This window comes from Mustela lutreola, chromosome 11 (assembly GCF_030435805.1).
Source record: "Mustela lutreola isolate mMusLut2 chromosome 11, mMusLut2.pri, whole genome shotgun sequence".
In the NCBI taxonomy this organism is placed as follows: domain Eukaryota; kingdom Metazoa; phylum Chordata; class Mammalia; order Carnivora; family Mustelidae; genus Mustela; species Mustela lutreola.
In genome coordinates this window covers 96,759,020-96,771,589 of record NC_081300.1, presented here as the reverse complement: position 1 = coordinate 96,771,589, position 12,570 = coordinate 96,759,020, and the positions used below count along the sequence as shown (strand labels likewise).

The following is a 12,570-nucleotide window of genomic DNA, read 5'->3' as shown; positions in this document are numbered from 1 at the left end:
TCCAACAAATGGTAGTTTATTACTAACGGGCCCTTAGTTTAACAGAGGAAGAGCAACAATTTCTAAAAGCAGAGATCTAGTTTCTGATTCCACCAGGCTTCATCTGAGGGCCTTGCACAAATCACTGAATCCCTCCTAAACTTGTTTCCCACATCCAATAAACCAGGCAGCTGAGTTAAATAACTCAACTTTTCTTCCAAATGAAAAAAAAATACTTAAGATATTAACAATGAATCATCAAAAGAAACCACTCAAGGAAAACTAATATTGGGTTCCTACTCACTATCCTCAAGTTTACAGATGTACAAAGCGACAGACATCTAAAACAGGCATAGTAACTCAGAAAACACAAACATGTCTCATTTCAAATATGAATAGAAAGTTGATATTTAACAGATGTGAATTAATCATTAATATGAAACACAAAATACTGTTTTTAAAAAGAATTGTTTATTTACTGAACTTGGGGCAGATTAGATACACAACCAATTTTAAATGTACATCTTTTAATTCAATTTTGAAGTGTTTTCACACACACCCAAAAAAAAAAAAAAAAAAAAAATTGGCATTGCAACTGTTGTCTTAAGGTAAAATACAGTCACCTTAAACTGTTGCAAGTATTTTCACCAAAGGTTGAAAAATTGTTTATCCTGAACATGAAAACCTGTAACAAATTTAAATTAATTATACAAAACTCGTTACTTGTAGCTTTCCCCTTGTAAAGATCCGGAAAAAATGTACAAGTAACTAATATACATCAGTCACAACATAATCCTGGATCACCCCCACACCGCGACCAGATGCTCCTTTAATTTTAAACCCATCATCAGAGACCAAAAAAAAAAGTCATTTCATTTTATACAAAACAAAATCCACATGTGCCAAGAAAGACCCAAAAAACAAAAACAAAATCCTAGTACTGACAGTGATGTCCAGTACCCTAATTAAACAGTGGCAAAAATGCCACTGATCAAAAATAAAATAGTGGCTGTATATCATTGCAATGAAATCCAAGAGGCTTTAACCCTTTGGCATCAGAAATCCAGATGTTTCCAATTTTATGAACGCACACTTCCTACATGCCAAGAGCAGAGAAAGTGGATGTGCCAGCACAGAAAGAAAAGAGCTACCATTGCCTGCAACATCCAGAGAACCGGCTTTAGTAGAGACTGCTTGCAAAGTTAGGCAGAAACCAAAAAATGGTTATTAGCTGCTTGTGTCATCAATTTAATTGGATGTGATTGAGTCCTAAGGTTTAAAACACAAATTTAGGGGGGAAATGTGGTTAAGTCTAATCTTTAAAGCAAAAACAAGATAGACAAGTATCCAAGTACCAATCTGGCCACACTCCAGTCAGAGCTCTGCCAGGAGGCTGGGTAGAAAGTGTCAAGATTCAGACAGTTGTTTCTCATAAGGATTCAACAAAAAGAATCTTTAATGACTTGAACTGCAGGATAAGAGAGCCAAAGAATGCAGTCATTTAAGTGAAGTACTATCCATGAAGTACTTTCCTGAACTGCACTTCATGAAAACACATGGAAAGAAGATATAATCAGGACTATATGCCTGTGTTTCATTTATAGTGTTGGGGAGTTCTGACAGACCTGGATGATGGAGGCAGAATTCAAATAAGAAATTTTTGCCAATCAAGTGTCAAATTTTCACTCTAACTTTCCTAAAAAGGTGTTTTCCCCCAGTATCTATTAATCACAAAGAAACATAAGCTGTGAATGTACAGTTTCAAAAATAAAAATGTAGAAACTAATGACATCATTATCACCAAGATGTTTGGTAAACAGTGAATTATGATTTTGAGATCATCAGGAAAAGGCTTTTAAACAACCCTCCGGACTTCAAAAAATCTCTTCAGGTAGTAGATCTGTCCCAATGTCATGGCAACTAGAACAAGAGCTTCAAAGAAGGACCAAAGGACCACTCTGCTGTTTGTGTTGTCGTTGACTGTGAGGACAGACAAAAAGACAAAATTTAACCAAAAAAAAAAAAAAAAAAAAGCATAAGCATCATGAGTCATCCTAGTCTTTACTCTAAGAGTATTTTCACACCATTCACAGTATCCTAAATACTTTTTGTCTTTTGTCCCCAAGCAACTCAACAAACTCAGCAGCAGAAAATTTTAGCTTTAAATGGGACCTTAAAGATTCACGGGATATGGTCAAGTCTGCTCTGCTTGTGTATGGAGAGCAGTGAGGAAAAGTGACTGGTCCAAGTGACTTCAACCTCTAGGGTTAAAACCCAATATGACCTCCTTTCTCCTTCACATTAAAATATTCCTACATTATAGGGGCGCCGGGGTGGCTCGTGGGTTGGGCCGCTGCCTTCAGCTCAGGTCATGATCTCAGGGTCCTGGGATCGAGTCCCGCATCCAGCTCTCTGCTCAGCAGGGGGCCTGCTTCTCTCTCTCTCTCTCTCTCTCTCTCTCTCTCTCTGCCTGCCTCTCCATCTACTTGTGAGCTCTGTCAAATAAATAAATAAAATCTTAAAAAAAAAAAAAATCCTATATTATAATCTTTTTTGCTGAATCCGAAAACAGACTTGAAAAAAAATACAGACTATCTCAAGAACACACAGTTACCCTAAAGCACTACCTACCTAGTGAAAATGTGTCAATCTAAGTGGCTTTTTCCTTAAACATGTATTCAACAAATACTGAGCACCTACTATGTATCTGACAGCTGTACCAGCTGAAGGCTTCTCAGTTTCATGAACCAATACTGGCAATTACAACAAACTGGAACCAGTCCATGATCTATCCCACTCTTAAGCTAAGGGTCTGATCCTTAAAACAAGAGCCAAGACCACTCTTTATTAATTTATTCTGCTCAATCTATGTCACATTCTTTCAAATTTCTGATCAAATCTACAGCCTTTACTTTTTAAAATTACTAGGCAGTTTCTGACTTTTCTACAAATGGCCAATTTTAAAAACAATTATAAATCAGCAATATAGTAATAATATTTATCAGATGAATAAGTGAGTGCCATATTTTTAGATAAATATCATTTGTAGAACATTAACTAGATTATAATGGCTACTAGATTAATAATCACTCAAAAAGAAGTGAAAAGCAATTAGCCCCCCAAAAATAAAACTTACAGTTAACAAAAAATGGGGTTTTCCCAGAATAAGAAGAGATACATGCCCAAGTATATTACTAATTAGAACCCTCAAAAACACCAAAGCTGAAGTTTTTAGTACTAATTCCATGGCATGAAGTTTACTTCTGCTGAAAACTTAGTAACAAATATCCAGCATTAACTGTGAAGGACTAGCACTTAAGACTTGTGTCCAGAGAGGGGAATGGCCGAGTAAATACTTCAAAATATTAAGCCGTCATGTAAAAAGAAGTATTTCTCTCTCTCTTCACTTTACCTGGAAAAGTGTGGGTATAAGACAATGTCCTCACGCTATTCACACATTAGCCACATCTAAAAGTAACAAAGTATAGTACAACACTGGAGATAAAGGAAGGAAAAAAGTCTCATTATGTTCAACCCTAAGGGGTAAGTGCTGTAGGAAGATATACAAAAAACATTGTGAGAACTATCTGATTTTTCAAAAATAAAGAGAAAGCCTAAAACTCTATTTGTGAAACAATACAGAGCATCTCCACTCAAATTAAATGCAAAAGAACAAGGTTGGATGCCCCCACAGACCAGAGACAGGATTCTCCGAATACTGTGTTCCCAAGAACCTCCTATACCTTTAAAGCCACCTGGTCTGAACTGGTTAAAGTGAAAAGCAGAAGCTTTCAGCCTTCAGACTCTGCTCAGGGACCTTCTCACCCCAGAATGGGCTGGGCTCCAGTGGAGAGCAAGGTAATCAACAGATGGGTTTCCACCGGGTGAGGGAGAGGAGGTGTCGATCCCAGAGGGTAAACAGAGTACCAGTGGAGGCAAAGAGGAGAAAGAACCATAGCGGAAGAGGCGGGAGCACGTGAATACAAGCGGTGGTCCCCCTCACACCCCACTCCCCTCCCAGAAAGTGAGGACAGGGGCTCTTACTTCTCCAGTCTGTTGTGTTTACTCATTACTCTCCCACCGAAAGGCTAGGAGCGTGCTCTAGGTCCTAAAGGTACATTTCCATCCGTGGCAAGAAATGTAAGAGAGTAGGGAGAACACGAACCACATCTTGAAGAGGTTCAGCCTGTGCTTCTCTCTCTCTGAAGTCACTCTCTCGCTCTACCCCAAACTCAGAACAAAGACTCCTGACTGCAACCACTTTGCACTCGAGGACGAGCTTGCTCCCATGAGATCTAGCCCCAAGAACTATTTGGAGGATGAAAAACACTGAACCACAGGTGGGGACCTGGATCTAAAATATGGTATCTTGTCCGGGCGTCAATACGGTACCTCTCAATTTTACGTGCAAAGGTGTAATACTTCCGGCTGGATCTTGGGCCAGATGGGCTTTTGCAACCTAACATGGGATTTGAGTCATCACTGTTTCCACAGATAAACACATTCCATGTTCCCAGTTTACAAACCCAGGAACCCAAGCTGAGCTTCACCTGGTGACTGCTTGGACTCATGTTTTCATGCTATTTTAATTAGCCTAAACCTTCCACTTTAGGAAAAAATCTAAGATTTCAACATATAATATTATACATTGGCAAAGAAATGTCGACTATGTGATTAAAAACCAACCACTTCCTATTTTTCCTTTCTGCTTTGGGAAAACTATTAGTTTTACTCCTCAGCAGACCAGAGATTTTTCTTAAAACTCCTAAAACCTCATACTAAATCTTAACAGCATTTTTCAGTTTAGAATGAATATCCCAATAAAAAACCAGTCTGGTACAAAGCTCTACAAACACGTACTCAAAAAATATTTTTGCATAGTTGCATTTTCAAGTCAATGCTTTACTATGATCATATTTATAAAATACCCAAATGAGGAAAATTCCAGTAAGCTGTTGGGTAACAGGACTTCAGGACTTTCTGGCCACCAGACACCGTTGTGAAGTTCCAGCGTTAACTTACTTGCTCTGTGTATTCTCTCCCGAACTTCCATGTACTCCTGTTCATGCTTTACAGCTGTCATCGCCACTGCCAGCTCATTAATCATTTCTTCTAGCTTGTTCTGGTGAGCTACGGAAAATTATAAAAACAGATTAGCACACATTTGGCCATCTCCTTTTGAAAAAATATGCATAAGGCAATATTCCTCAAAATACTCCTCAGAGAAGGCATACTCTGTTTAGAAGCTGTTTCGAAATGGCTCAGACGTCATTTTGGACTACTGATGACAATAAATTCTCAAAGCATTTTTTTAAATGTCCGTTCCCAGAACAGAAAGCTCTTTCAGGGTGGGAAACATACTATATAATGCTTACTAACAAAAGGAAAACAATTCACCCTAAGAAATTTCCTCCAATGAATTACTGCTAAGTTCACTATATTAACTAACTGTAAAAGAAAAAAAAGAACACAAACTATAGAACAAAATTCCTAATAATAACTCTATAAATAATAATATTTAACTAAAATCAAAACCTATGCATTAGGGACGCCTGGGTGGCTCAGTGGGCTGAGGCCTCTGCTTTCGGCTCAGGTTGTGATCCCAGGGTCCTGGGATCGAGCCCCGCAACAGGCTCTCTGCTCCGAGGAGAGCCTGCTTCCTCCTCTCTCTCCCTGCCTGCCTCTCTTGCCTACTTGTAATCTCTGCTTGTCAAATAAATAAATAAAATCTTTAAAAAAAAACAAACAAAAAAACCTATGCTTTAAAATCATATAACTCTAATGTTAATATAAATGCAGCCTCAAAACAGATTTTTAATCTCAATGAAGCTAACCAGACAAAAACCCAAGACATTCTTGAAAAAATCCACACCAAAATTCAAACATTCCTCTATGGAAATCACAGCAATAACTTCACTACAGTGGGGAATGGCAGGCATCATAAGTGAAAAGACAAGCTCTCGGTTGCACAAGGTTTAAAATCAGATATTCTTTTTTGCCAAAAATGAATACAAGGCAGACTAAGGGTTCTGAAGGGTAAGTGTAGGCTTCTAGACAGGGCTATGTTATGACAGTGAACACGGAGTTAGGAAAAAAATATCTATCAACAGGGAAGATTCCCAACAGAGGACCCCTACCCATGTTAAGGTAGTTAGGTAGAATCTCAAATCTCAAATCATCCCTCACAAGCTTCATTTGGGAAACCCCCCCAAGCACGACATGAAACCTGGGAGCAGGATTTCTTAGGAACAGCGTTGTCGACATTTTAGACCAGATAATTCTTCGTTGTGGGGGGCCAGCCAGTACATTTTAGGATCTTCCACCCGGCCATGAGAATAAAATATGTCTCCTGATAGGGACGCCTAGATGGATTAGTCAGTAGAGAATGAAGCTCTTGATCTCAAGGTCGTGAGTTCAAGCCCCACAATGGGCATGGAGCCTACTTAAAAAAAAAAAAAGTCTCCAAATATTGTCAGATATCCTCTTGGGGGCAAACACTGTCCTCACTTGAGGACCATTGCTTTAGAACAGGGTTTGATTTCAGAGTTTCCATTCACTGACATTAGCAAACAAAAGCAAGAATTTTAGATATTAAAGGTTTAAGAATAACTCAAGAGTCACATTCATCAGCCAACATTTTCTAACTATTTAGAAAGGACTAATTTCCAGAAAATAAACAAGCACAAACCTCTTGAAAACTCCGAATTCTCCTTAAGTTAGCCAAGTCCTACACTGTAAATGGCCCCAAAAAACAAACACAGGAATTACTAAATAGTAGGACTCTCTAAATTCTACAGATTTCAAACCTAACAAATACTTCTTTATGATGTAAGTACTCTATTAAATGCTTAATATTTAGGACAAATGTCAATACTAGGAAATGTGTTGAACTGCTAGTTTCCACAAATCCTGACGTACACTGTACAACCCCTGCCTTCCGCCCACCACCCCAATCCAAATGTGCTGGTTCTTGGTAAACAATTTAACTAGAAGACTCGACTCAGGGTGTACTACTGGTCAGTGAAGAAACAAAAATTAACTGAATTATAAATATGGTTGAAGGAGCTTCTGTCACCATCTCCAGACATCGCTTCTAGAACTGCATTTCACATCCTAACAAGTTTCAAAACTTCAATAACGGTAAAAAGCCACCAAAATGCTTCATACAAAGTGAACACTATTTGCTACTAGCTACGTTCAAGACTTTTATCCCTCCAATTACAGTTGAATCTTTCCACCCTCAGCATTCATTTTTAAAGAAACAAAGTATGACGTTACTAAGAAGCCAATCACTGTAGTTCTAGGGCCATTAATTTAAAATGGCCTAACTATACTTCCCATCAACCAAATAAAAACAACTGCTCTAAAACTCTAGTTAGTTGTAGGGGTCTCTTTTTAATTAAGAGAAAAAACACTCTCATGCTAACAAACCGAGGTTAGAAAGGAAAGCAAAGCAGAAATTAGCAGCAAAGAAAAATATGCAAGACAGGATGCTGCTGTCAAAAAGCAATCCACCTACCATCCCAGGTATCTCCACCACCTAAAGAAAAGTGTAAGATATAAACACACAAAAATAAAACAACTAGGTTTAATCCAACTAGTCATGTATAAATGAGCAAACAATGACTTCTATACCAGGATTAGCAAATCAACACAACAAACCACCTAAAACACACATAACTACATGCTTACAAAAGCACAGACTGACTATGAAAAGTTGCCAGAAGAGGCAATTCTAAAGAACCAAAATAAATACAAATTCCCAGAAACTTGTTTTTGTTAATTTGGAGTCCTGGAGAAATAAAATGTATCCCTAAAGTTTTTGGTTTTAAACACAGTTAATGAACTTAGAAGAAGAAGTCAAAAAATATAAATACTCCATTCAAGATGAGCAACAATGTACAGAACATCAATTCCTGAAACGGGATATAAATCTGAATGTTCATCTCACCTTCTGTTTCCATGTCTTGTCCTTTGGGAGCCTCCCCGATATCAATGGTGAACATCACTATCTTTGGAGTCATGGTAGACATCCTATTGCTAAAACAAAACCGGTACGTTCCATCCATGTGAGCAGCAAATGTGTATTTCCCACTGGACTCTCGGTCTCCTTTATAAATTCCTTTATTATCGGGCCCTGTAATCTGGAGGCAGGAAAGAAATACACATCACAAAAGATTTTAAACCGTGCTGTTTGTAGGTACTGTCTATTGGCTGTAGAATATTTGCTAAGAAAATGCAGTTGTCACTTAATGACAGTGACCTCTTTGGCTGCAGTTCTCCTGCTTAGGAAACAAGGCTGCACAAGATGACGGACTCTCCAGGACCTACTTCAGTCCTGACGCGCTTCCTTTGTCCCACTTAAACACGAACCCCTCAGAAGCAGAAACAGTACCTTACACCTGTCTCCAACTGGCCTTCTATCACCAACAAACATTCATGCTATTAATATCAAAACATAAAAAAAAAGGGGTGCCTGGGTGGCTCAGTGGGTTAAAGCCTCTGCTTTTGACTCAGGTCATGATCTCAGGGTCCTGGGATCGAGCCCCACATCGGGCTCTCAGCTCGGCGGGGAGCCTGCTTTCCCTCCTCCTCTGCCTGTAAATAAATAAAATCTTTAAAAATAATAATAAAACTAAAAAATCGGAGCAAGTTACACCTTTGGGTTTTCCTAACTGGTTGCTGCAAACCAGTGAAGGCATCTGAGATGCCAAATGGCTTAAGAAGAAAGACCAGACTGGAAACTAAGAGACCCGGGTTCTCAGCCATCTGCTAAAAATCAGCTGTTAGGCCCTGGTTAACTAACTTAGTTCCTCTTACAAAGCCTGTCACCTGCAGAACTTGGGAGACTGGAAGAGCTGATCTCTGAAGTCTTAACTAATTTCAGCAGTCCCTCCTTCCAGTATCCCCTGATCTTTGGGTTTCACGGGGACTGTGTAATTGGTGCCCAACACCGCTATCCACTGTCAAAAGGAAAACCCCTGAACTCAACTAACGATGTTAACAGTGAATTCAAGTATTGATTACTTACTAAGAAAGCAAAATAAAAGCAATTTACTCTTTCGGCTTAAAAATAAAAAAGAGGGACGCCTGGGTGGCTCAGTGGGTTAAGCCGCTGCCTTCGGCTCAGGTCATGATCTCAGGGTCCTGGGATCGAGTCCCGCATCGGGCTCTCTGCTCAGCCAGGAGCCTGCTTCCCTCTCTCTCTGCCTGCCTCTCCGACTACTTGTGATTTCTCTCTGTCAAATAAATAAATAAAATCTTTAAAAAAAAAAAATAAATAAAAAAAATAAAAATAAAAAAGATAAGAGATGGAAATTTAGGGACTGCAGCTTTCTTTGAACAATGTCCTGATTTCTCCAGATACTTCATCTGCCATCATTATCCCTAAACGGAATGACCCTAGTCCACCTTTTCCCTAGTCAGAGATGGCCTCAGGAGGTATCTGGAGGTCGGCATAAAAATAGGTTACACGTGGGGCGCCTGGGTGGCTCAGGTCCTGATCCCAGGGTCCTGGGAGGGAGCCCGGCATGGGGCTCTCTGCTCAGCGGGGAGCCTGCTTCCTCCTCTCTCTCTCTGCCTGCCTCTCGGTCTACTTGTGATCTTTGTCAAATAAATAAATAAAATCTTTTTTTTTTTTTCTTTTTAAATAGGTTACACGCTCAGGCTCGCTCTTTGAAAAATAACGAACGGCACAACACAAATGCCCGTCTAGCCTTCAACAGCTTTCGCTTTACTTTTTCTCAAGTTCTCACGTCAGGCCCCAACGTGAATCCGTCACGCGACGAAATGCAGCTGCAGCCCCAGCACGGACCTGCCCTCGACCAACCTCAACACTTAGCTGCCTTCTGCGCCCCGAGCTGACACGCGGCGCCTGGCCGACAAAGCTCGGAGACGGGGTCCACGGGGAGCCCCGCCGTTCAAGCCAAGAACCCAAGGCGGCTAAGCAACGGCTCCGTATCCGACCCGGTACCGGGGTATGGAACCCGGGCGGACCGCGGGGGAAAAGGCCGTTGGGAGGTCGCCCAGGCGGGGGGCCAGACGGCGGCCCGGGCCGCTCCCAGCACTCGGACAGCGGCCTCCACGCCCCGCGCCCCCGCAGGCCCCGCGCGCGCCCCAGCGCCGCCAACCCCGCACGGCCCCGCGACCCCGCCTGGGCCCCGGGCAGCGTGCCCGCACCTCCACGTCGATGTCCAGGAAGCCGCCCTCGGCCACCTCGAAGATGAGGCCCATCTTGGTGCCCGAGGTGACCCGCTCGAAGAAGCACTCCTCGGCATGCGCGTCGATGCTGACGAAGTAACCCGAGGCCGTGGCCAGAAGAGCGGCCAAGAGCACCAGCAGCTCAGCGAGCGTCACCATGGTGGAGCTGGGGCCGAAGCCAGGACCAGGACCGCGGCCTCCAGAGCCGCCGCCGCCGCCGCCACCGCTGCCTCCTCAGCCGCCGCCGTCTCAGCTCCGCCCCTTCCGGCTGCGCCACCCGAGGGGGCTGATGCGGGCGCCGTGGATTGGCGGGCTCCGGCAGCTGCCACGTAAAGGACGCACGGCGGCCGCCGAGGGACACGGCGGCTCCGCCCAACCTGAGCCTCGACGGTGGCTCTGAAGGGCCAAACGTCGTTGTCCCCACCTCCCTCCCCTTTCCCGGGCAACCTAAATTGCACCTGGACCAGAGGAGAAAGCGGCGATATCGAAAAACCTCCCGCGCCCAATGCAACTCCCTAAGACTGTGCAAAGAGGTGGTGAAAGATCTGGAGGCAGCAATAGGATTAAGAAGAAGGAGAGGCGCGCCTGGGTGGCTCAGTCATTTAGGTGTGGGACTCCTGATTTCCGCTCAGGGCGCGATCTTAGGGTCCTGAGTTCGGGAGCGCCGGATGGGGCTCCACGCTCAGCAGGGAGTCGGCTTGAGCTTGTCTTTCTCTGTTTCCCCAGCTCCTTGTCGCGCTCTCAGATAAATTAAAAAAAAAAAAATGACATCAAAGGAAACAGGGGTCTCACCCCAAGAGCGTTGAGATTTTCGCTAACAAACTCCAAACTTGTCTCCACTTTTTCAGTTTTCGACCAGTTTGATCCAATTCCGATGCTTGTTAACCCTCCAGAAATCCTCGGGATCATTGCCATCTAATTGTTTTTGTTGTAGTCGTTGTTGTTGTTTTAAAGATTTTTTAAAAACTATTTATTTGTTTGTGAGAGAGAAGGAGACGGAGACAGAGAAAAAGACTCACTACTGAGCAGTGAGCCCGATGCGGGACTCGATCCTACAACCCTGAGATTATGACCTGAACCGAAGGCAGCCGCTCAACCGACTGAGCCACCCACGTGCCCCTTAAGGTTTTATTTTTTATTTTTTATTTTTATTTTTTTTTTTTAAAGATTTATTTTATTTTTATTTTATTTGACAGAGAGAGATCACAGGTAGGTAGAGAGGCTGGCAGAGAGAGAGAGAGAGGGAAGCAGGCTCCCTGCTGAGCAGAGAGCCCGATGCGGGACTCGATCCCAGGACTCTGAGATCATGACCTGAGCCGAAGGCAGCGGCTTAACCCACTGAGCCACCCAGGCGCCCCTATTTTTTTTTTTTTAAAGATTTTATTTCTTTATTTGACAGAGAGAAATCACAAGTAGATGGAGAGGCAGGCAGAGAGAGAGAGGGAAGCAGACTCCCTGCTGAGCAGAGAGCCCGATGTGGGCCTCGATCCCAGGACCCTGAGATCATGACCCGAGCCGAAGGCAGCGGCTTAACCCACTGAGCCACCCAGGCGCCCAAGGTTTTATTTTTTAAACAAACTCTACCTACCCAAGGTGGGGCTGGAACTCATAACTGCGAGGTCAAGTGTCCCAGGCTCCATGGACTGAGCCAGCCAGGCGCCCCACTTCTGGTATTAAAACAAAAAAAACCTATCTACCAGCTTGCTGGCACATCCCACTTAAGGGAAGAAATTATATCCTCTGATTCAAAGAAGCCTCCTACCCTTTCAGGAAAAACCCTCCAGTCAACTTCCATGCCAGCCCCTTCCATCCTAACCCCGGAAATCCTGACCATGAGTCCTAGTGGCAGAAGTTGCCTTCAGACCATGAGCTCACCTCCATTCTCTGGCGGTCGGATGAATTACCTGCCTGTCATCCGACAGTGTTTGGTTACTTGACAAGCTGTATTGAGCAGGGAAAGCACTTACCCCTTGGGAAACACCCTCATCTTCCCCCCCCCCCAGAAACCTCCAGAGAAGGATGGAGGTGGGTATAGACTGGGAAGGGGCACAAGGGAATCTCCCAGGATGTTCAGAAAGTTTAACATCTTACCATGTTTACATATTGTATTATTTTTTAACTCAAAAAGATGTATACGTAAGACTGATGCACCTTATTTTGCTGTATGTGTATAATACTTGTACTACAAAAACATTTTTCTACCTTGTTCAAATCCTCCAAAACTAGAATTCTATGAGCTCCCCAAAGCGCTGCTGTCTCATCAGGCCCCCTTAGCTCTTGCCAGATGCTAGGACTTTTTTCTGCATTTTGCTTCCAGACGTACTTTACTCATCCCTCAAAACCCAACTCAAGTGTCACCCCTTTTCTCCTCGAGAATGTCCCTAGACATAC

The 12,570-nt window shown here is 42.8% G+C and overlaps 1 protein-coding gene across 1 annotated transcript; it reads right to left on the bottom strand.

The window, feature by feature from the left end:
• Positions 1 to 428: 428 nt before the first annotated feature.
• TMED2 (transmembrane p24 trafficking protein 2) lies at positions 429 to 10,455 on the bottom strand. The gene is made up of 4 exons (XM_059139924.1): positions 10,159 to 10,455; positions 7,931 to 8,123; positions 5,002 to 5,109; positions 429 to 1,959 (listed from the first exon to the last, which is right to left on the bottom strand). The coding sequence occupies exons 1-4, from the start codon at positions 10,336 to 10,338 to the stop codon at positions 1,835 to 1,837; spliced, it is 606 nt and encodes a 201-aa protein (XP_058995907.1). The 5' UTR covers positions 10,339 to 10,455; the 3' UTR covers positions 429 to 1,834.
• Between the last annotated feature and the right edge of the window lie 2,115 nt (positions 10,456 to 12,570).

Bases quoted from the DNA above. Each gene is read 5' to 3' on its own strand.
- TMED2 (XM_059139924.1), bottom strand. From the start codon at position 10,338: ATGGTGACGCTCGCTGAGCTGCTGGTGCTCTTGGCCGCTCTTCTGGCC. The intron at 5,110-7,930 runs GTGAGATGAACA...AATTTTCCGTAG, and splicing joins ACAAGACATGGAAACAGAAG to CTCACCAGAACAAGCTAGAA. The intron at 1,960-5,001 runs GTAAGTTAACGC...CTGTCCTCACAG, and splicing joins GGAGAGAATACACAGAGCAA to TCAACGACAACACAAACAGC.